At 45.1% G+C, this 27,323-nt stretch overlaps 1 protein-coding gene across 2 annotated transcripts in view; it reads right to left on the minus strand.

Moving 5' to 3' along the window:
- Window positions 1–13,094, minus strand: part of LOC140424762 (uncharacterized) — a 104,838-nt gene extending 91,744 nt beyond the window's left edge. The window contains exon 1 of one of the 2 annotated variants that reach the window (XM_072508143.1): window positions 12,742–13,094. In XM_072508143.1, the coding sequence (XP_072364244.1) occupies window positions 12,742–12,850 (109 nt within the window). In that variant the 5' untranslated portion in view covers window positions 12,851–13,094. The remainder of the gene's footprint in view (window positions 1–12,741) is intronic. The other variant, XM_072508142.1, reaches the window with a different exon arrangement.
- Window positions 13,095–27,323: the final 14,229 nt, after the last annotated feature.

Here is a 27,323-nt window from a genome sequence, read left to right on the forward strand (position 1 = left end):
CCGGTTAGCCATCATCTTTTTCCAGCTTCTCGCCCAGTTCCCACGCAGCTGTAAAAAGTGATCATACTTAAAGCACCTCAGAAACTGTAAAGTGCTTTAGTTGTGAAAGGTACGTGTAGATCATTCTTTTTCATGTTTTCCAGATGCAATTCCGGAAGAGGTTACTCTGAACCTGACCAACACAAGGAATTCTTAACTTATATCCAAACCGGTGGACAATAAAATAACAAGGATCAAGTCATTTATCATCCTGGTAGTCGCATGATAAATTAATATAATGCCATTTTTCATAGAATCATAGAATGTACGGCATGGAGACAGGCCCTACAGCCCAAACTGGTCCATGACAACCAAAACAACAATCTAAGCTAACTCCATTTGCCTGCATTTGGTCCGTATCCCTCCAAACCTTTCCTATCCATGTATCTGTCCAAATGCCATTTAAATGTTGTCAATGACCCTGCCTCGACCACTTCCTCCGGCAGCTCATTCCACATTTGTACCACCCTCTGTGTAAAAAGGTTGCTCCTCAGGTTCCCATTAATTCTTTCTCCTCTTCACTTAAACCTACCTATGCCCTCTAGTTCTTGATTCCCCAACCCTGTGAAAAAGACTGAGTGCATTCACCCTATCCATGTCTCTCATGATCTTATACACCTCTATACGATCACCCCTCAGTCTCGTACGCTGCAAAGAAAAATGTCCTAGCCTGTCCAATCTCTCCCTGTAACTCAGTCTCTTGAGTCCTGGCAACATCCTTGTAAATCTCTTCTGCCCTCTCTCCAGTTAACAACATCTTTCCTGTAGCAAGGTTGCCAAAACGGAATACAATACTCCAGGTGCGGCCTCACCAATGTCCTGTACAAATGCAACATAACTTCCCACCGCCTATACTTTTGACTAATCACAGCAACAAATCTCTGTCTGATACCAGCAGACCCAGACACAATGAAAGTCAAACTCCTCATTGGTGGAAAACCTTGGATACCATAGACCTGAAGTCACTTTTCTCTGGCCAACATTTATCCTTCCACCAACATTTAAACTGGTCAGTAAGGGCAGCACGGTGGCGCAGTGGGTAGCACTGCGGCCTCACGGCGCCGAGGACCTGGGTTCGATCCCGGCTCTGGATTACTGTCCGTGTGGAGTTTGCACATTCTCCCTGTGTTTGCGTGGGGTTTGCCCCCACAAACCAAAGATGTGCAGGATAGGTGGATTGGCCACGCTAAATTGCCCCTCAATTGGAAAAATGAATTGGGTACTCTAAATTTATATTTAAAAAAATAAACTGGTATCTCTTTCTTCCTGGGAGAATGCGGAGTGAAAATGAATTTGGGTGTTGCCTACATTACAATAGTGACTACATTTCCAAAGTACGTCATTGGCTGTAAAGCACTTGGGGACATCCTGAAGTCATACACGAGATTTTGGAAGTCTTTCTCCTCACACATATAGCTTTCCTTTATCTGGTGAAGATGATTAAAGAATAGAATCTTGTTCACCCCTCAATGTGAAGATGAACATGTTCATCATCTGAAGCATTTGGTAGGATGCCATTGGGTGTGTGGCTGACAGCTCTGGCCAATCCACACCGGGATGGTTCTACTGCAAACAGGACCGGATACGGCAAACAATGGAGTTTTGAACGAGTTGATGACTCAGGCTTCCCTCTCCTTGTGTTTTCTTTCTGTCTCTGTGTTTGCTTTCAGAGGAGGCCACTCTGTTTTTAGATGGGTGCAGCCGTCCTGGGCGAGCTGCTGCCAGGACACAAAGTCGATATCAAACCTTCCGAGGGAAGCCTTGAGAGCGGCCTCGACGCACTTTGACCTCCATCTGTGTCCATCCCCAGATTCACGCTCGCCATCGGATTCTCACTTTGATAAGCGAGTGGTACGCATTCTGGCTCCATGAGCAGCCCAACTCAGTTGTGACTGTCTCACTGTGGCGTGGATGCTTGGTTCGCAAAGACTTCAGTGTCTGGTATTTTGACCTGACCCATCTGATCTTCAGCTTCCAAAGGCAGCTCAAGTGAAAGTGGTTGAGCTTCTTGTCATGGTGCAGGTGCACCATCCCACGTTTTGCATGCCTAGGTCAGAGTGAGCAGGACTGATGCTCAGTGACTTCACGGTTTGGTAGGCTGGCCTACTGTTCTTCATTCCTAGACTGATGTCTGACACCCGCCTTGGCAATTCTGCAAGTGTCTCGCTGTCAATATAAACAGCTCAAGGCTGGCGAGATTAGTGAACTTATTCACTGCTGACATGTTCCGGTCATGAACTGAAACTTTGCATCAAGGATTAAATAGGGGACATAAGGGGGAACCATATCCTCGCATGGGGAGTCCAGGACAAGGGGGCATAAACTTTAAATCAGAGCTAGGCCTTTCAGAATGATATCAGGAGATTTGAGGAGACAGTGATATGGTGTAAGTGTCACTATGCCACCAAAGACCCAGTCTATTACTCAGGGAACGTGGGTTCAAATCCCACCATAGCAGCTGGTGAAATTTAAAGTCAATTAATACATTTGGAAAATAAATATAGTCATCAGCGATGGTGACCATGATCTCTATTATCGTTTGTGGTAATCTGGTTCACTAATGTCCTTTAGGGAAGGAAATCTGCCGGCCTTGCCTAGTCTGGCCTACATGTGACACTGACTATTTTGTATGAAACCAATTAAACTGAATCGAACGATCTGAGGGATGAAGTGAAAGGGGCAGCCCCTTGAAGGGATACTGCTTTGAACAAAAACAAATCACAAATGAAACTTAAAACATCAAACTAAAATGTGATTAAGGCACCCCAGACCCTGCGGTGCCCAATGAGCACGGAAGGCTGCGACGATGCCAGTGGACACCTGGCCGGAAATGTAGCCGCGGTAGAGGGGCGGACAATTGGGGCGGACAACCACCTTGGTCGCCCGCTGCCTGGACCTGTTAGTTTGGCCAAGGCCGGGTGCAGGTTCACGAGGAGGTCCTCCTCCTTCACCACCCCTCTCAGCACCAGGTGCTCATAGATCAGGAGCGAGGGGCTGAAGTGCAACAAAAGGGAGTGCAGTCTAAAGCAACTTATATACACATGGTCCACAAACTCCACAAGGCCGCAAAAAAGGCAGGCAACTTGAATCAATGCAGCTTGAGGATGCATGGGGTCGCTGCGTGCAACGTCCTCCACCCCAGTTCCCGGATGATAAAGGGAAAAATTAGAGATCTCTTTATTCTTTCATGGGGTGTGGCCATCACCAGCATTTATTGCCCTTGAACTGATTCACTTGCTAGGTCATTTAAAAGGCAACCACATTTCTGTGGATCTGGAGCCTGATGTAAGGATGGCAGATTTCCTTCCACGGAAGGACACGAATGAACCAGAGGAGTCATCTTGATCTTTAATTCCAGATTTTTACTCAATTCAATTTTCACCATCTGCCATGGTAGGATTCAAATCGGGACCCCAGGTGATGTGTTGGGTGTTCTGGATCCGTGGAACACAAACAGGCCACCAACACTTAAAATAGTGCAACACTATTTTATTAAGGTAGAAACTGTTGAACATACTTTCACCGTGGGTTAACACGATGTGAGATTAAACTAAAGACTTATGCCTGTCCGAACCAGTCTATGCACTCAGCACCTGGTGAGGACCTGTGCTGTAAGCTGTAAGCTCTGTTCTTCTGGGAGGCTGCATCCCGAATGAGCGGGAACTCTGGTGCCCTCTGTCTTTATAGTGCGTGTGCTCTAACTGGTGATTGGCTGCGGTGTTGTGGGTGTTGGTTGGTCTTGCTGTGTGTCCATCACTGTGTGTGTATCTGCACCATGATATGCTGGTGTATATCATGACACCAGGGTTTCTGGATTACCAGTCCAAAGACAATACCACAACGCCACCACCTCCCCTATAAATATAAGATAGTCACTGATAAATTCAATCGGGAATTCAGGGGAAAACAGAGTGATGAAAATGTGGGACTCACTACCTCAGGGGATAGTGGAGGCAAAAAGCACAGATACATTTAAGCCGAGGTGGATACACAGATGAGGGTAAAAGCAATAGGAGGATACGCCGATTTGAGTTAGATGCAGAGGGATGCGAAGAGACTCATCTGGAGCATAAACACCAGCTTGGTTCTGTTGGGCCAAATGGACAATTCCTCTGCTGTAAAAACCTTGTGATTTTTATAACAGAAAGGGACACCAACTAGTGTTTTCAGTTGGTACTTTTCCTACACTACAGCATAGATTCCACTTTGGAAGTACTTCCTAGGTTGTAAAGCCCTTTGGGGCATCTCCAGATTGTGAAAGGCACTATACAAATAGGAGTTCTTCCTCTAAATTGGGCAGCACGGTAGCATTGTGGATAGCACAATTGCTTCACAGCTCCAGGGTCCCAGGTTCGATTCCGGCTTAGGTCACTGTCAGTGCAGAGTCTGCACATCTTCCCCATGTGTGCGTGGGTTTCCTCCGGGTGCTCCGGTTTCCTCCCACAGTCCAAAGATGAGCAGTTTAGGTGGATTGGCCATGATAAATTGTCCTTAGTGTCCAAAATTGCCCTTAATGTTGGGTGGGGTTACTGGGTTATGGGGATAGGGTGGAGGTGTTGACCTTGGGTAGGGTGCTCTTTCCAAGAGCTGGTGCAGACTCGATGGGCCGAATGGCCTCCTTCTGCACTGTAAATTCTATGATAATCTTTGAAATTGACAGGAATTGCTTCTGAAAGCGATTTCAAAGACTCATTAGAGCTCACAGTTGATGAGAGAATTTAGTACCTCTCCTGTGCCATTTCTTGAACGTTTGTGTGGGTGAGAATTCCCACAAGTGTTGTCCGCAACCTGTAATAAGATAACACTATTGCAGGTAAACTAGCAAGAATAAATTCTCCAGGAAACTTATAAGCCAGTTCTCAGGTTCTGTGGGGAAAGGGAAAGCAAGACAGAGAAGAGGAGAAAGGAAAGAAGAGAAAATCTTGCGTTCACCTAGCAACTTTCACAATTTCAGGATGTCCCAAACAGCATTACAACCAATAACGTAACTGTGAAGTGTAGACACTGTTGTAATGTAGGAAACGTAATGGAGGTGAGAGTGACTGCCTTTGACATCAAGCCAGCAAGTGTGGCATCAAGGAGCCCGAGCAAAACGGGAGTCAAATCAGGGGGAAGACTTTCCACTGGTTGGAGTCATACCCGACACAAAGGAAGATGGTTGTGGTTGTTGGAGATCAATTATCTCAGCCACAGGATAACACTGCAGGAGTTCCTCAGGGTAGTGTCCGAGGCCCAGCTATCTTCAGCCTTTGATGAAGATCAGAGGTGGGGATGTTCGCCGATGATTGCACAATGTTCAAGTACCATTCGTGACTCCTCAGATACTGGAGCAATCTGTGTCAATATGCTGCACGACCTGGACACAATTCAGGCTTGGGTTGACAAGTGGCAAAAAGCATAGGTGCCACACATGTGCCAGGCAAGGACTATAAGACATAGGAGCAGAATTAGGCCACTCGGCCCTTAGAATCTGCTCCACCATTCAATCATGGCTGATACTTTTATCATCCCCATTCTCCTGCCTTCTCCCCCAACACCCCTGATCCCCTTATTAATCAAGAACCTATCTATCTGGTCACCTCATTTTAGGAAGGATGTGGAAGCTTTGGAAAAGATGCAAAGGAGATTTACCAGGATGTTGCCTGGAATGGAGAGTAGGTCTTACGAGGAAAGGTTGAGGGTGCTAGGCCTTTTCTCATTAGAACGGAGAAGGATGAGGGGCGACTTGATAGAGGTTTATAAGATGATCAGGGGAATAGATAGAGTAGACAGTCAGAGACTTTTTCCCCGGGTGGAACAAACCATTACAAGGGGACATAAATTTCAGGTGAATGGTGGAAGATATAGGAGGGATATCAGAGGTGGGTTCTTTACCCAGAGAGTAGTGGGGGCATGGAATGCATTGCCTGTGGAAGTAGTTGAGTCGGAAACATTAGGGACCTTCAAGCAGCTATTGGATAGGTACATGGATTACGGTAAAATGATATAGTGTAGATTTATTTGTTCTTAAGGGCAGCACAGTAGCATTGTGGATAGCACAATTACTTCACAGCTCCAGGGTCCCAGGTTCGATTCCGGCTTGGGTCACTGTCTGTGCGGAGTCTGCACATCCTCCCAGTGTCTGCGTGGGTTTCCTCCGGGTGCTCCGGTTTCCTCCCACAGTCCAAAGATGTGCAGGTTAGGTGGATTGGCCATGATAAATTGCCCTTCGTGTCCAAAATTGCCCTTAGTGTTGGGTGGAGGTGTTGACTTTGGGTAGGATGCTCTTTCCAAGAGCCGGTGCAGACTCAATGGGCCGAATGGCCTCCTTCTGCACTGTAAATTCAATGATAATCTATGATTAATCTAGGACAAAGGTTCGGCACAACATCGTGGGCCGAAGGGCCTGTTCTGTGCTGTATTTTTCTATGTTCTATCTCTGTCTTAAAGACACTCAGTGATTTGGCCTCCACAGCCTTCTGTGGCAAAGAGTTCCAACAAAGACCGTATCCAACAAACGGGAGTCTGACCATCTTCTTTCAATGGCATGAGCATCACTGAATCTCCTACTATCAACATCTTGGGGACGATTGACCAGAAACTGAACTGCATAAATATAAATACTGTAGCTACAGGAGGTCAGAAATTGGGAATTCTGAAGCGAGTAACTCACCTCTTGACCCTCCCAAAGCCTGTCCAACAAGGCACAAGTCAGGAGTGTGATGGGATACTCTCCACTTGCCTGGATGAGTGCAGCTCCAGCAACATTCAAGAAGCGCAACACCATCCAGGACAAAGCAGGAGGTTGATCAGCACCCCACCTTCCATCTTATATATTCACTCCCTCCACCACTGTGCACACTAACAGCCGCGTGCATCACCTACAAGATGCACTGCAGCAGCTCACCATGGCTCCTTCAACAGCACCTGCCAGCAGTCACTGCCATCCAGAAGGACAAGGGCAGCAGATGCACGGGCACACCACCACCTACAAGTTCCCCTCCAAGTCACACACCATCCTGACTTGGAACTATATCACAGTTTAGTCACTGTTGCTGGGACTCTCTTCCCAGCAGCACTGTGGATGTACCTGCATCAGATTGGCTGTGGCAGTTCAAGAAGGTGGCTCACCACCTCTTTCTCAAGGGCAATGGGCAGCAACGTACACATCCTATGAAAGAGGTTTTAAAAATCTGCAGCAGATTTGTGCACAGCAAGCCTCACAAACAACGATGTGACAATGACCAAATAATCTGACATGAAGTGAAGGATAGATATTCTATATCACCCAGAGAACACCCAGGATGCCTTCTCTCCTTTTTCTTCAAAATAACGCCGCAGGATCTTTACCTATCTGAATGGGCGGATGGGATTTTGGTTAAAAGTTTATTGATGGGACAAAATGTTTGGCCGTGACAGCAGTAGTTGTTCAAAATGGGGTATGAGGGACCCAGTTAGAGGGGGACATGACTATTTCTAAACAAAGCAAAATACTGCAGCTGCTGGAAATCTGAAATAAAAACCGAAAAGGCGGGATATGTTTTCGGAGCCTGAAACGTTAGCTTCCTCACTCTCTCCATAGATGCTGCCTGACCTACTGAGTGTTTCCAGCCTTTTCTAATTTAATTTCATTCCTAATATTAATTTCCGGTTATTTCAAATGAGCTCGATAGCTGGAGACAAACAAAATCATGGCTCCAGAACAAACATTAAAAAAATCCCAACAGCCACAAATGAATTTCCTAAACATGAATCATCTGGTCACAACCATGACAACAGTCAATTCAATAAACATGTACAATGGCGTCATCATGTCACTGCATTTTATGTTCATCTGTAACAAGTCGCCGTTTTTATAGAATCATAGAATCCCTACAGTGCAGAAGGAGGCCCATCAAGTCAGCAGTGACCCTCTGAAAGAGCACCCTGCTTAGGCCCACTCCCCCACCCTATTGGCCATACTAGAATTTGTCCTTAGTGTCCAAAGATGTGCAGGTTAGGTGGGGATATGGTGTTACAGGGATAGGATAGGGGACTGGGCCTAGGTCGAGTACTCTTTCAGAGGGTCGGTGCCGACTCGATGAACCGAATGGTCTCCTTCTGCAGTGTAGAAATTCTATGGTTCTATCTCCCTAACCCCGCCTAACCTGCACATCTTTTGGACACCAAGGGGCAATTTTTGCATGGCCAATCCTCCTAACCTGCACATCTTTGATTGTGGGAGGAAACCACACAGTCATGGGGAGTACATGCAAACTCCACACAGTCACCAAAGGCCGGAACTGAACCAGAGTCCCTGCTGCTGTGAGGCAGCAGTGCTAACCACTGTGCCACCCAATTGTGCCACTGTGCCGCCCAATGCACACTAATTGTCTGATGCCAAAAGTCTAGGATTAGCTAAATCAAAGCAAACCAGAGATAAAACCTGACATCACTCTGGTTTGTAAACTAGGAATAGTCAACTGAAACATTTTTAATTACATAGATATATCGATACATAGAAGATAGGAGCAGGAGGAGGCCTTTTGACCCTTCGAGCCCACTCCACCATTCATCACGATTATGGCTGATCATCCAACTCAATAGCCTAATCCTGCTTTCTCCCCATAGCCTTTGATCCCATTCTCCCCAAGTGCTATATCCAGCCGCCTCTTGAATATATTCAAAGTTTTAGCATCAACTACTTCCTGAGGTAATGAATTCCACAGGCTCACCACTCTTTGTGTGAAGAAGTGTCTCCTTATCTCTGTCCGAAATGGTTTACCCTGAATCCTCAGGGTGACAAATGTTGCAATTTGACATTTACGACATATTCTGCAAGCATATTAAATAGCCACTAAATATGGCAATTACTCAACAGAGTGACACCAATTTCATTGTGAGCACCTTGTTTGTAATAAATATCTAAAGGTTCACCTGGCATGTCATTATCCTACATACAGTCATGAAATGTTTGTCAATAAAATATGATTTTTGATGTTATTTATCATAAGAAGTATTGTTGAGCCTGAATTGCCTTTCAAGAGCCCTGTAATTTTGTTTTTACAAACTGAAGGTGCAGTGTGTCCAATCATAATAAAAGAGCCTCATAATTTATCACCACTATATTTATAGATAGGATAGAATTTCGCAAAGGCTCTGTGCGTAAGTGATATGGTCATTATGGAATCAGCTCACAGGCCAGGGAAACTCCTATATTCAATCATCGCTCTGTACCACATTAGTTGATCTTGGCGTTGTACAAACGCGATGGTTGACCTCAGTATTCCCGTGCATGGGAAACAGGAATAGTAATTGAACTGGCTAGAATTTCCAGTCTTGGTGATGTCTTCCATAGTCAAATAGTCTTCTGACACTTCCTAGGCTCACCATAAAGAGTGTGCCCTTGGATGAGGCACCTGGCACATGATGGAATTTAGCATTTCCAGGCTAGGAAGCTAGAAAGTTGGAATGGGCATTTGTTCAGTCCGTAAAGAGCGATATGTGTATAATGTTATCAAAATTGAATGGAAGAAAGTCAAGGGAATGTGTAACTCTGATGGAAATGTACAGTCAAGACAATTCGAAACGTTCTGTAATGTTTATGATAGATTTTCTGAATAAAGTATATTTTTTGAATTTTTTTTTAAAATTTGTTCAGTCCAGGTTTGGCTAAGATCAAGCCCGGGATCAGATTCAATGCCTGCTCTGGTCAGCTTGGATCCAGTAAGACTCTTTTGTGGGGACCCTGAATTAGATTTTGGAGCAAGCGAGGAAATGGATTAAGGGCTTGTCCTGTCCACTCGACGCATTGGCTTTGTAACTCTGAGAAAGGAAAATTGTTCAGTCATAGTACACAGAGAGGCTAGAAACGGTGCACAACACAGAACGCAAAAGTAGAACCCCTCAAACTGTCTGCCTGACATGGGACATACACTGACACTGACACTGTCAACAACAGAATATTGAAATTGTGTTGAGGCACCTGTTGAGTGGTGTTGTATGGAGAAATGTTGAACTCTATTGCACTTTCTGTAGTAGTCAATTCAAAGTGTTTTGTAATGTACTTTTACAAACTTTATGTACAAAGTTATCTTTGGAAAATAGAATTATTTGAGATGGAATGGATAGTGAGAGATAGGTCCTCTCTGTCAGATCCTTCCTGTATGCCCAGACACCGGAGAACCCCATCTGCACATTGCCCTCTAGGTGGCTGCAGTGAGGAAGAGGCTGTTGTCCACCTCCTTCTGGACTCTGCCTTTGCAAAGCAGGCACAAAGGTGGAGTGATTTTTGCCAAGGTTCATCCAAGCAGCTCCTTAACGCTGGACTGTTCCCATGAACACATACAGAGTTAAACATTAAGCTGCTGAGTGACCATCAACTTGGCAAAAGAGGCTCTTTAGTCTGCCCAAAATGTATTGTCCTGCAGTGCAAAGAGCTGTTCGATGGCTGAGTATTGCAGAATAGCACATTCCAAGGTCCAGGACTAAAGGCAAGGTAAAGTCACCATAGTCCCAGAGGCTGCTTTCACCTATGAGGGGGAGAGCTGACTGGTGGTGATTTAACCGGAGGGTCACCACACCTCAGGTGAGGGGCAAAGTTGAGAAGGGGAAGGAGCCTTCATGAATAACCTCAGCCGGTATGGGAATTGAACCCGCGCTGTCTAACCGAGTGAGCTAAACCGGCCCCCAGTGCAGTGGGACACATTAAAGCTTGAGTCAGTGCTACAGAAAAGTCAATGGAGAAAGGTCACTGTCTAAGGTTCTCCTGCCCTAGGATACTGCAAGGCTGGAAACTGTGTAAAATCCTTGGGTTTCTGTTTGATATGAAATGAAATGAAAATCGCTTGTCACAAGTAGGCTTCAAATGAAGTTACTGTGAAAAGCCCCTAGTCGCCAGTGGAATGAATATTGCAAATATAGGCTGTAAATGTAAGTACAGCGAGACACCTCAAAGTGTGTCTTCCTGTATTGAAATAAACTGATCGCAGTTTCATTTTAAGTCAACTTTGAATTGTGGCACAGTGTTTAGCACTATGGCCTCACAGCACCGAGGTCCCAGGTTCGATCCCGGCTCTGGGTCACTGTCCGTGTGGAGTTTGCACATTCTACTCGTGTTTGCGTGGGTTTCGCCCCCATAACCCAAATGATGTGCAGGTTAGGTGGATTGGCCACGCTAATTTGCCCCTTAATTGGAAAAAAATTAATTAAGTATTCTAAATTTATTTAAAAAACAAAAAACTTTGAACTGTCAGGTAATGTACTTTCATAAATTCAATAAAGTATATTTTGGAGGAAAACATTTATTTGACATGAAATGAATGTTGTAAGTTAGATCTGCAATTGTGCCACATACTGTACTGGAAGAAACACATCTGTTTTGCACTTTATATAAAACTGTTATGCAAAGCACCTTTACAATTTGTGTGAATAAAGTATATTTTGGGGACAAAATTGAAAATGAAAATCCACAGAGACTATCAGCAGGTTACTAATCATGATTCAATGGGGCAAGTAGACGAGGACTGCTTCATCTGGTGCAGGGATTTGAACCCACACTGTTAATACTCTATGCTCATGGGCAGCGCGGTGGCAGAGTGCTTAGCACTGCTGCCTCATGGCGCTGAGGACCCGGGTTCGATCCCGGCCGCAGGTCAGTGTCCGTGTGGAGTTTGCACATTCTCCCCGTGTCTGTGTGGGTCTCACCCCCACAACCCAAAGATGTGCAGGGTAGGTGAATTGGCCACACTAAATTGCCCATTAATTGGGGAAAAAAGAATTGGGCACTTAAATTTTTTTTTTAATATTCCAAGCTCCGACTGAGCTAACCAGCCCTCCTTAAATAATCTATAATATACATGATTGAAACAAAATCAGTGAACTTCTTATTTAACTTTGCAGAACCAAGCGAAATGCTTTTGTTGCAATGTTCAACAATAATGAAGAGTGAGCAAAATACTTTCGGAATGTCCAGGCTTTCAATCAATTATATGGTAAAGTTAGAAGAATAAGACTTTGTTAAAGTTGACGTGCTACTCCTCAACCTCCACACCAGATCAAATATGTTAAGTGGATAGTCACAAACAAATGGGGGTTAGATGATAAAACACAGGTCCCCAGACAGAACAAATAAAAATCAAAACTAATTATTCTGTGAACTTTCTCCCATGTTATAATTGCAAGAAAGGACGAGGGACTGCACAGCTCCTTGATCATTCAGGAATGTAACTTATCCAGTCCCAGGTGTCACCCTCAATCCTGTGGTGTTAACGGGTCCCAGCAAAAGGGGGGGGGGGGGTACAACTGGCCTCTGCACATCGAAAGAAGCAAAGAGGGGGACATACCGACAAGGTTTCCACCCCTCTCAGGATATTCAGAGGCTTTGAATGGTGGAGGCACATTTCTCGTTCGAGTGGTGGGTGAATGCAGGATCAGGGATAGGGGGTCTACCTTGAGGGGGTCAATGTTTGGCAATTGCCAATAAGAGGGACTGGCCAAGGGAGAGGGATGACAGACTCTCCAGCCCAGCAAGAGTTGAGGGGATGCCAGTGAAATCATTCACAGCACCGACAAAGTCAAAGAGAGAAAGAGAGAGAGCGAAGAAAGCTGAAGAAAGTAAAACTGGATATAATTGCAGAGCAAAGGAAAAGTGTGCAATACACCCAAAATTAACCACACACAAAAAAACCCACACAATTTTACCCCGAGCAACAGGCTCAATGTTTCGGGGGGAGATTTTCCTACCGATGTTTAAAGCTGAAAAAGTGCTGCTGTTGTCCCACGATCGCATCCAGGAGTTGGAGCCGGCGCTTCCACTCGGAGATGGGCTGTTGTCTCCTCCACTGCTTTCCATCACTCCCTCAGCAACACACCGTGTGTGAGAGAGAGGTCAAACCCCGCGCGTCAGGGCCACTGAGGATGAGCAGAGTTCACACAGATAAGCGGGTCAGCCATGTTTGTTGATCTGATGGGGATGTGTTGTTGTTGGTGGCGGATATGGAGAGCAAAGCGGAGCCGGGAGTGACGCGCTGGGAGCCTGGCACACCCAGCAGGCGGCTGCCCACAGCACCTGAGCCAGGCACCTCCTCCCCCTCTCCCCAGCACCTGAGCCAAGCAGCTCCCCTCACAGCACCTGAGAGCCCCCGCCCCCGAACAAACACCTGATCCAGGCAGCCGCCACCCCAACCCAGACTGTACCAACCCAGACCAAACCAGACTGAACCAACCCAGACTCAAACCAGACTGAACCAACCCAGACTCAAACCAGACTGAACCAACCCAGACTCAAACCAGACTGAACCAATCCACACCAAACCAAACCAGACTGAACCAACCCACACCGAACCAAACCAGACTGAACCAACCCAGACCAAAGCAAACTGGACAAGACAGAACCAAAATGGTCTGAACCAACACCAGACTGAACCAGCCCAGACCCAACCAGACTGAACCAACCCGACCCAACCAGACTGAACCAACCAAGACCAAACCAGACTAAACCAAACCAGACTGAACCAAACCAAACCAGACTCAACCACAGCATTTCAAACAAACCATACCAAACAAGACCCAACCAAACTGAATCAACCCAGACTCACCACAGCACTTCAAACAAACCAGATCAAACTAAACAGGACCAATCCAGACCCAACCATAGCAACTCAAACAAACCAGACCAGACCAAACTGCACTCAACCCCAGCAACTCAAACAAAACCGAACCAAACTGGACCTGAGCAGACCCAGTCACAACACCTCAAACAAACCAGACCAAATCAAACTGGACCAAAGAAGAACCAACCAAATCAATCCAAACAGGACCAAACGAGCACCAACCAGAACAAATTAGATCAAATCACTGCAATTCAAACAAACCAAGCCAAACCAAACTGGACAAAACCGACCCAATGACACCAACACAAACATACAAGACCGAACCAAAATTAGATGTGGAGATGACCGCGTTGGACTGGGGTGAGCACAGTAAGAAGTCTTGCAACACCAGGTTAAAGTCCATCAGATTTGTTTCACTCACTAGCTTTCAGAGCACTGCTCCTTCCTCAGGTGAACCAAAACAAAGTAGACTATACCAAACCAGACCCAACCACAGGAACTCAAATAAACCAGACCCAACCACAACAACACAAATAAACCAGACTCAACCACAACAACACAAATAAACCAGACTCAACCACAACAACTCAAATAAACCAGACCCAACCACAACATCCCAAATAAACCAGACTCAACCACAACAACTCAAATAAACCAGACCCAACCACAACAACCCAAATAAACCAGACCCAACCACAACATCCCAAATAAACAAGTCCCAACCACAACAACCCAAATAAGCCAGACCCAACCACAACAGCCCAAATAAACCAGACTCAACCACAACAATTAAAATAAACCAGACCCAACCACAACAACCCAAATAAACCAGACCCAACCACAACATCCCAAATAAACCAGACCCAACCACAACAACCCAAATAAACCAGACCCAACCACAACAACCCAAATAAACCAGACTCAACCACAACAACTCAAATAAACCAGACCCAACCACAACAACTCAAATAAACCAGACCAAACCACAACAACCCAAATAAACCAGACCCAACCACAAGAACCCAAATAAACCAGACCCTACCACAACAACTCAAATAAACCAGGCCCAACCACAACAACTCAAATAAACCAGACCAAACCACAACAGCCCAAATAAACCAGACCCAACCACAACAACCCAAATAAACCAGCCCCAACCACAACAACCCAAATAAACCAGACTCAACCACAACATCCCAAATAAACCAGACCCAACCACAACAACACAAATAAACCAGACCCAACCACAACAACCCAAATAAACCAGACCCAACCACAACAACCCCAATAAACCAGACCCAACCACAACAACCCAAATAAACCAGACCCAACCACAACAAAACAAATAAACCAGACCCAACCACAACAACCCAAATAAGCCAGACCCAACCCCAACATCCCAAATAAACCCGACCCAACCACAACAACCCAAATAAACCAGACCCAACCACAACAATCCAAATAAAAAAGACCCAACCACAGCAACCCAAATAAACCAGATTGAACCATAACAACTCAAATATACCAGACCCAACCACAACATCCCAAATAAACCAGACCCAACCACAACATCCCAAATAAACCAGACCCAACCACAACAACACAAAGCAACCAGACCCAACCACAACAACCCAAATAAACCAGACCCAACCACAACAACACAAAGCAACCAGACCCAACCACAACAACCCAAATGAACCAGACAGAACCACAACAGCCCAAATAAACCAGACCCAACCACAACAGCCCAAATAAACCAGACCCAACCACAACAACCCAAATAAACCAGACCCAACCACAACAACCCAAATAAACCAGACCCAAACACAACAACCCAAATAAACCAGACCCAACCACAACAACCCAAATAAACCAGACCCAACCACAACAACCCAAATAAACCAGACCCAACCACAACAACCCAAATAAACCAGACCCAACCACAACAACCCAAATAAACCAGACCCAACCACAACAACACAAATAAACCAGACCCAAGCACAACACACAAAAAAACCAGACGCAACCACAACAACACAAATAAACCAGACTCAACCCCAACAACCCAAATAAACCAGACACAACCACAACAACCCATATAAACCAGACCCAACCACAACAACCCAAATAAACCAGACCTAACCACAACAACACAAATAAACCAGAGTCAACCACAACAACCCAAATAAACCAGACCCAACCACAACAACCCAAATAAACCAGACCCAACCACAACAACACAAATAAACCAGACCCAACCACAACAGCCCAAAAAAACCAGACGCAACCACAACAACACAAATAAACCAGACTCAACCCCAACAACCCAAATAAACCAGACACAACCACAACAACCCATATAAACCAGACCCAACCACAACAACCCAAATAAACCAGACCTAACCACAACAACCCAAATAAACCAGACCCAACCACAACAACACAAATAAACCAGACTCAACCACAGCAACCCAAATAACCCAGACCCAACCACAACATCCCAAATAAACCAGACCCAACCACAACATCCCAAATAAAGCAGACCCAACCACAACATCCCAAATAAACCAGACCCAACCACAACAACTCAAATAAACCAGACCCAACCACAACATCCCAAATAAACCAGACCCAACCACAACAGCCCAAATAAACCAGACCCAACCACAACATCCCAAATAAAGCAGACCCAACCACAACAGCCCAAATAAACCAGACCCAACCACAACAACCCAAATAAACCAGACCCAACCACAACAACACAAATAAACCAGACTCAACCACAGCAACCCAAATAACCCAGACCCAACCACAACATCCCAAATAAACCAGACCCAACCACAAAAACTCAAATAAACCAGACCCAACCACTAGAGCCCAAATAAACCAGACCCAACCACAAGAGCCCAAATAAACCAGACCCAACGACAACAACACAAATAAACCAGACTCAACCACAACATCCCAAATAAACCAGACCCAACCACAACAACCCAAATAAACCAGACCCAACCACAACAGCCCAAATAAACCAGACCCAACCACAACAACCCAAATAAACCAGACCCAACCACAACATCCCAAATAAACCAGACCCAACCCCAACATCCCAAATAAACCAGACCCAACCACAACATCCCAAATAAACCAGACCCAACCACAACAACCCAAATAAACCAGACCCAACCACAACATCCAAATAAACCAGACCCAACCACAACAACCCAAATAAACCAGACCCAACCACAACAACACAAATAAACCAGACTCAACCACAGCAACCCAAATAACCCAGACCCAATCACAACAACTCAAATAAACCAGACCCAACCACAAGAGCCCAAATAAACCAGACCCAACCATAACAACCCAAATAAACCAGACCCAACCACAACACCCCAAATAAACCAGACCCAACCACAACAACTCAAATAAACCAGACCCAACCATAACAACCCAAATAAACCAGACCCAAACACAACAACCCAAATAAACCAGACCCAACAACAGCAACCCAAATAACCCAGACCCAACCACAACAACTCAAATAAACCAGCCCCAACCACAACAAACCAAATAAACCAGCCCCAACCACAACAAACCAAATAACCCAGACCCAACCACAACAACTCAAATAAACCAGCCCCAACCACAAGAGCCCAAATAAACCAGACCCAACCACAACAGCCCAAATAAACCAGACCCAACCACAACAACCCAAATAAACCAGACCCAACCACAACAACCCAAATAAACCAGACCCAACCACAACAACCCAAATAAACCAGACCCAACCACAGCAACCCAAATAACACAGACCCAACCACAACAACTCAAATAAACCAGCCCCAACCACAAGAGCCCAAATAAACCAGACCCAACCACAGCAACCCAAATAACCCAGACCCAACCACAACAACTCAAATAAACCAGACCCAACCACAACAACCCAAATAAACCAGACCCAACCACAACAACCCAAATAAACCAGACCCAACCACAACAACCCAAATAAACCAAACCCAACCACAACATCCCAAATAAACCAGACCCAACCACAACAACACAAATAAACCAGACTCAACCACAACAACCCAAATAAACCAGACCCAACCACAACAACCCAAATAAACCAGATCCAACCACAACAGCCCAAATAAACCAGACCCAACCACAACAACCCAAATAAACCAGACCCAACCACAACAACCCAAATAAACCAGACCCAACCACAACAACACAAATAAACCAGACCCAACCACAACAACCCAAATACACCAGACCCATCCACAACAACACTAATAAACCAGACCCAACCACAACATCCCAAATAAACCAGACCCAACCACAACATCCCAAATTAACCAGACCCAACCACAACATCCCAAATAAACCAGACCCAACCACAACATCCCAAATAAACCAGACCCAACCACAACATCCCAAATAAACCAGACCCAACCACAACATCCCAAATTAAAAAGACCCAACCACAACAACCCAAATAAACCAGACCCAGCCACAACAGCCCAAATAAACCAGACCCAACCACAACATCCCAAATAAACCAGACCCAACCACAACAGCCCAAATAAACCAGACCCAGCCACAACAACCCAAATAAACCAGACCCAACCACAACAACACAACAAAACCAGACCCAACCATAACAACGCAAATAAACCAGACACAACCACAACAAACCAAATAAACCAGATCCAGCCACACCAGCCCAAATAAACCAGACCCAACCACAACATCCCAAATAAACCAGACTCAACCACAGCAACCCAAATAAACCAGACCCAACCACAACAACTCAAATAAACCAGACCCAACCACAACAACCCAAATAAACCAGACCCAACCACAACATCCCAAATAAACCAGACCCAACCACAACAACCCAAATAAACCAGACCCAACCACAACAACCCAAATAAATCAGACGCAACCACAACAACACAAATAAACCAGACCCAACCACAACATCCCAAATAAACCAGACCCAACCACAACAGCCCAAATAAACCAGACCCAACCACAACAACCCAAATAAACCAGACAAAACCACAACAACACAAATAAACCAGACTCAACCACAGCAACCCAAATAACCCAGACTCAACCACAACAACACAAATAAACCAGACCCAACCACAACATCCCAAATAAACCAGACCCAACCACAACATCCCAAATAAACCAGACCCAACCACAACAACACAAATAAACCAGACCCAACCACAACATCCCAAATAAACCAGACCCAACCACAACAACCCAAATCAACCAGACTCAACCACAACAACACAAATAAACCAGACCCAACCACAACATCCCAAATAAACCAGACCCAACCACAACATCCCAAATAAACCAGACCCAACCACAACATCCCAAATAAACCAGACCCAACCACAAGAGCCCAAATAAACCAGACCCAACCACAAGAGCCCAAATAAACCAGACACAACCACAACAACACAAATAAACCAGACTCAACCACAACATCCCAAATAAACCAGACCCAACCACAACAACCCAAATAAACCAGACTCAACCACAACAGCCCAAAGAAACCAGACCCAACCACAACAACCCAAATAAACCAGACCCAACCACAACATCCCAAATAAACCAGACCCAACCACAACATCCAAATAAACCAGACCCAACCACAACAACCCAAATAAACCAGACCCAACCACAGCAACCAAAATAAACCAGACCCAACCACAACATCCCAAATAAACCAGACCCAAACACAACAACACAAATAAACCAGACTCAACCACAGCAACCCAAATAACCCAGACCCAACCACAACAACTCAAATAAACCAGACCCAACCACAACATCCCAAATCAACCAGACCCAACCACAACATCCCAAATAAACCAGACCCAACCACAACATCCCAAATTAACCAGACCCAACCACAACAACCCAAATAAACCAGACCCAACCACAACAAGCCAAATAACCCAGGCCCAACCACAACAACACAAATAAACCAGACCCAACCACAACAACCCAAATAAACCAGTCCCAACCACAGCAACCCAAATAAACCAGACCCAACGCCAACATCCCAAATAAACCCGACCCAACAACAACAACCCAAATAAACCAGTCCCAACCACAGCAACCCAAATAAACCAGACCCAACCACAACATCCCAAATAAACCCGACCCAACCACAGCAACCCAAATAAACCAGACCCAACCACAACAACCCAAATAAGCCAGACCCAACCCCAACATCCCAAATAAACCCGACCCAACCACAACACCCAAATAAACCAGACCCAACCACAGCAACCCAAATAAACCAGACCCAACCACAACAACCAAAATAAACCAGACCGAACCATAACAACTCAAATAAACCAGACCCAACCACAACAACACAAATAAACCAGACCCAACCACAACAACTCAAATAAACCAGACCCAACCACAACAACCCAAATAAACTAGACCCAACCACAGCAACCCAAATAAACCAGAGCCAACCACCACAACCCAAACAAACCAGACCCAACCACAGCAACCCAAATAAACCAGACACAACCACAACAACCCAAATAAACCAGACTCAACCACAACAACCCAAATAAACCAGACCCAACCACAACAACACAAATAAACCAGACCCAACCACAACATCCCAAATAAACCAGACCCAACCACAACAACTCAAATAAACCAGACCCAACCACAACAACTCAAATAAATAAGACCCAACCACAACAGCCCAAATAAACCAGACTCAACCACAACATCACAAATAAACCAGACCCAACCACAACATCCCAAATATACCAGACCCAACAACAACATCCCAAATAAACCAGACCCGACCACAACATCCCAAATAAATCAGACCCAACCACAACAACCCAAATAAACCAGACCGAACCACAACAACTCAAATAAACCTGACCCAACCACAACAACACAAATAAACCAGACCAAACCACAACAAACCAAATAAACCAGACCCAACCACAACATCTCAAATAAACCAGACCCAACCACAACAACACAAATAAACGAGATCCAACCACAACAGCCCAAATAAACCAGACCCAACCACAACAACCCAAATAAACCAGACCCAACCACAACAACCCAAATAAACCAGATCCAACCACAACAGCCCAAATAAACCAGACCCAAACACAACAACCCAAATAAACCAGACCCAACCACAACAACCCAAATAAACCAGAGCAACCACAACAACACAAATAAACCAGACCCAACAACAACAACCCAAATAAACCAGACCCATTCACAACAACACTAATAAACCAGACCCAACCACAACATCCCAAATAAACCAGACCCAACCACAACATCCCAAATTAACCAGACCCAACCACAACATCCCAAATAAACCAGACCCAACCACAACATCCCAAATCAACCAGACCCAACCACAACATCCCAAATTAACCAGACCCAACCACAACAACCCAAATAAACCAGACCCAACCACAACAAGCCAAATAACCCAGGCCCAACCACAACAACACAAATAAACCAGACCCAACCACAACAACCCAAATAAACCAGTCCCAACCACAGCAACCCAAATAAACCAGACCCAACCCCAGCATCCCAAATAAACACGACCCAACAACAACAACCCAAATAAACCAGTCCCAACCACAGCAACCCAAATAAACCAGACCCAACCACAACATCCCAAATAAACCCGACCCAACCACAGCAACCCAAATAACCCAGACTCAACCACAACAACACAAATAAACCAGACCCAACCACAACATCCCAAATAAACCAGACCCAACCACAACATCCCAAATAAACCAGACCCAACCACAACAACACAAATAAACCAGACCCAACCACAACATCCCAAATAAACCAGACCCAACCACAACAACCCAAATCAACCAGACTCAACCACAACAACACAAATAAACCAGACCCAACCACAACATCCCAAATAAACCAGACCCAACCACAACATCCCAAATAAACCAGACCCAACCACAACATCCCAAATAAACCAGACCCAACCACAAGAGCCCAAATAAACCAGACCCAACCACAAGAGCCCAAATAAACCAGACACAACCACAACAACACAAATAAACCAGACTCAACCACAACATCCCAAATAAACCAGACCCAACCACAACAACCCAAATAAACCAGACTCAACCACAACAGCCCAAAGAAACCAGACCCAACCACAACAACCCAAATAAACCAGACCCAACCACAACATCCCAAATAAACCAGACCCAACCACAACATCCAAATAAACCAGACCCAACCACAACAACCCAAATAAACCAGACCCAACCACAGCAACCAAAATAAACCAGACCCAACCACAACATCCAAAATAAACCAGACCCAAACACAACAACACAAATAAACCAGACTCAACCACAGCAACCCAAATAACCCAGACCCAACCACAACAACTCAAATAAACCAGACCCAACCACAACATCCCAAATCAACCAGACCCAACCACAACATCCCAAATAAACCAGACCCAACCACAACATCCCAAATTAACCAGACCCAACCACAACAACCCAAATAAACCAGACCCAACCACAACAAGCCAAATAACCCAGGCCCAACCACAACAACACAAATAAACCAGACCCAACCACAACAACCCAAATAAACCAGTCCCAACCACAGCAACCCAAATAAACCAGACCCAACGCCAACATCCCAAATAAACCCGACCCAACAACAACAACCCAAATAAACCAGTCCCAACCACAGCAACCCAAATAAACCAGACCCAACCACAACATCCCAAATAAACCCGACCCAACCACAGCAACCCAAATAAACCAGACCCAACCACAACAACCCAAATAAGCCAGACCCAACCCCAACATCCCAAATAAACCCGACCCAACCACAACACCCAAATAAACCAGACCCAACCACAGCAACCCAAATAAACCAGACCCAACCACAACAACCAAAATAAACCAGACCGAACCATAACAACTCAAATAAACCAGACCCAACCACAACAACACAAATAAACCAGACCCAACCACAACAACTCAAATAAACCAGACCCAACCACAACAACCCAAATAAACTAGACCCAACCACAGCAACCCAAATAAACCAGAGACAACCACCACAACCCAAACAAACCAGACCCAACCACAGCAACCCAAATAAACCAGACACAACCACAACAACCCAAATAAACCAGACTCAACCACAACAACCCAAATAAACCAGACCCAACCACAACAACACAAATAAACCAGACCCAACCACAACATCCCAAATAAACCAGACCCAACCACAACAACTCAAATAAACCAGACCCAACCACAACAACTCAAATAAATAAGACCCAACCACAACAGCCCAAATAAACCAGACTCAACCACAACATCACAAATAAACCAGACCCAACCACAACATCCCAAATATACCAGACCCAACAACAACATCCCAAATAAACCAGACCCGACCACAACATCCCAAATAAATCAGACCCAACCACAACATCCCAAATAAACCAGACCCAACCCCAACATCCCAAATAAACCAGACCCAACCACAACATCCCAAATAAACCAGACCCAACCACAACAACCCAAATAAACCAGACCCAACCACAACATCCAAATAAACCAGACCCAACCACAACAACCCAAATAAACCAGACCCAACCACAACAACACAAATAAACCAGACTCAACCACAGCAACCCAAATAACCCAGACCCAATCACAACAACTCAAATAAACCAGACCCAACCACAAGAGCCCAAATAAACCAGACCCAACCATAACAACCCAAATAAACCAGACCCAACCACAACACCCCAAATAAACCAGACCCAACCACAACAACTCAAATAAACCAGACCCAACCATAACAACCCAAATAAACCAGACCCAAACACAACAACCCAAATAAACCAGACCCAACCACAGCAACCCAAATAACCCAGACCCAACCACAACAACTCAAATAAACCAGCCCCAACCACAACAAACCAAATAAACCAGCCCCAACCACAACAAACCAAATAACCCAGACCCAACCACAACAACTCAAATAAACCAGCCCCAACCACAAGAGCCCAAATAAACCAGACCCAACCACAACAGCCCAAATAAACCAGACCCAACCACAACAACCCAAATAAACCAGACCCAACCACAACAACCCAAATAAACCAGACCCAACCACAACAACCCAAATAAACCAGACCCAACCACAGCAACCCAAATAACACAGACCCAACCACAACAACTCAAATAAACCAGCCCCAACCACAAGAGCCCAAATCAACCAGACCCAACCACAGCAACCCAAATAACCCAGACCCAACCACAACAACTCAAATAAACCAGACCCAACCACAACAACCCAAATAAACCAGACCCAACCACAACAACCCAAATAAACCAGACCCAACCACAACAACCCAAATAAACCAAACCCAACCACAACATCCCAAATAAACCAGACCCAACCACAACAACACAAATAAACCAGACTCAACCACAACAACCCAAATAAACCAGACCCAACCACAACAACCCAAATAAACCAGATCCAACCACAACAGCCCAAATAAACCAGACCCAACCACAACAACCCAAATAAACCAGACCCAACCACAACAACCCAAATAAACCAGACCCAACCACAACAACACAAATAAACCAGACCCAACCACAACAACCCAAATAAACCAGACCCATCCACAACAACACTAATAAACCAGACCCAACCACAACATCCCAAATAAACCAGACCCAACCACAACATCCCAAATTAACCAGACCCAACCACAACATCCCAAATAAACCAGACCCAACCACAACATCCCAAATAAACCAGACCCAACCACAACATCCCAAATAAACCAGACCCAACCACAACATCCCAAATTAAAAAGACCCAACCACAACAACCCAAATAAACCAGACCCAGCCACAACAGCCCAAATAAACCAGACCCAACCACAACATCCCAAATAAACCAGACCCAACCACAACAGCCCAAATAAACCAGACCCAGCCACAACAACCCAAATAAACCAGACCCAACCACAACAACACAACAAAACCAGACCCAACCATAACAACGCAAATAAACCAGACACAACCACAACAAACCAAATAAACCAGATCCAGCCACACCAGCCCAAATAAACCAGACCCAACCACAACATCCCAAATAAACCAGACTCAACCACAGCAACCCAAATAAACCAGACCCAACCACAACAACTCAAATAAACCAGACCCAACCACAACAACCCAAATAAACCAGACCCAACCACAACATCCCAAATAAACCAGACCCAACCACAACAACCCAAATAAACCAGACCCAACCACAACAACCCAAATAAATCAGACGCAACCACAACAACACAAATAAACCAGACCCAACCACAACATCCCAAATAAACCAGACCCAACCACAACAGCCCAAATAAACCAGACCCAACCACAACAACCCAAATAAACCAGACAAAACCACAACAACACAAATAAACCAGACTCAACCACAGCAACCCAAATAACCCAGACTCAACCACAACAACACAAATAAACCAGACCCAACCACAACATCCCAAATAAACCAGACCCAACCACAACATCCCAAATAAACCAGACCCAACCACAACAACACAAATAAACCAGACCCAACCACAACATCCCAAATAAACCAGACCCAACCACAACAACCCAAATCAACCAGACTCAACCACAACAACACAAATAAACCAGACCCAACCACAACATCCCAAATAAACCAGACCCAACCACAACATCCCAAATAAACCAGACCCAACCACAACATCCCAAATAAACCAGACCCAACCACAAGAGCCCAAATAAACCAGACCCAACCACAAGAGCCCAAATAAACCAGACACAACCACAACAACACAAATAAACCAGACTCAACCACAACATCCCAAATAAACCAGACCCAACCACAACAACCCAAATAAACCAGACTCAACCACAACAGCCCAAAGAAACCAGACCCAACCACAACAACCCAAATAAACCAGACCCAACCACAACATCCCAAATAAACCAGACCCAACCACAACATCCAAATAAACCAGACCCAACCACAACAACCCAAATAAACCAGACCCAACCACAGCAACCAAAATAAACCAGACCCAACCACAACATCCCAAATAAACCAGACCCAAACACAACAACACAAATAAACCAGACTCAACCACAGCAACCCAAATAACCCAGACCCAACCACAACAACTCAAATAAACCAGACCCAACCACAACATCCCAAATCAACCAGACCCAACCACAACATCCCAAATAAACCAGACCCAACCACAACATCCCAAATTAACCAGACCCAACCACAACAACCCAAATAAACCAGACCCAACCACAACAAGCCAAATAACCCAGGCCCAACCACAACAACACAAATAAACCAGACCCAACCACAACAACCCAAATAAACCAGTCCCAACCACAGCAACCCAAATAAACCAGACCCAACGCCAACATCCCAAATAAACCCGACCCAACAACAACAACCCAAATAAACCAGTCCCAACCACAGCAACCCAAATAAACCAGACCCAACCACAACATCCCAAATAAACCCGACCCAACCACAGCAACCCAAATAAACCAGACCCAACCACAACAACCCAAATAAGCCAGACCCAACCCCAACATCCCAAATAAACCCGACCCAACCACAACACCCAAATAAACCAGACCCAACCACAGCAACCCAAATAAACCAGACCCAACCACAACAACCAAAATAAACCAGACCGAACCATAACAACTCAAATAAACCAGACCCAACCACAACAACACAAATAAACCAGACCCAACCACAACAACTCAAATAAACCAGACCCAACCACAACAACCCAAATAAACTAGACCCAACCACAGCAACCCAAATAAACCAGAGCCAACCACCACAACCCAAACAAACCAGACCCAACCACAGCAACCCAAATAAACCAGACACAACCACAACAACCCAAATAAACCAGACTCAACCACAACAACCCAAATAAACCAGACCCAACCACAACAACACAAATAAACCAGACCCAACCACAACATCCCAAATAAACCAGACCCAACCACAACAACTCAAATAAACCAGACCCAACCACAACAACTCAAATAAATAAGACCCAACCACAACAGCCCAAATAAACCAGACTCAACCACAACATCACAAATAAACCAGACCCAACCACAACATCCCAAATATACCAGACCCAACAACAACATCCCAAATAAACCAGACCCGACCACAACATCCCAAATAAATCAGACCCAACCACAACAACCCAAATAAACCAGACCGAACCACAACAACTCAAATAAACCTGACCCAACCACAACAACACAAATAAACCAGACCAAACCACAACAAACCAAATAAACCAGACCCAACCACAACATCTCAAATAAACCAGACCCAACCACAACAACACAAATAAACGAGATCCAACCACAACAGCCCAAATAAACCAGACCCAACCACAACAACCCAAATAAACCAGACCCAACCACAACAACCCAAATAAACCAGATCCAACCACAACAGCCCAAATAAACCAGACCCAAACACAACAACCCAAATAAACCAGACCCAACCACAACAACCCAAATAAACCAGAGCAACCACAACAAC

The sequence above is a fragment of the Scyliorhinus torazame genome, chromosome 6 (assembly GCF_047496885.1).
Source record: "Scyliorhinus torazame isolate Kashiwa2021f chromosome 6, sScyTor2.1, whole genome shotgun sequence".
In the NCBI taxonomy this organism is placed as follows: domain Eukaryota; kingdom Metazoa; phylum Chordata; class Chondrichthyes; order Carcharhiniformes; family Scyliorhinidae; genus Scyliorhinus; species Scyliorhinus torazame.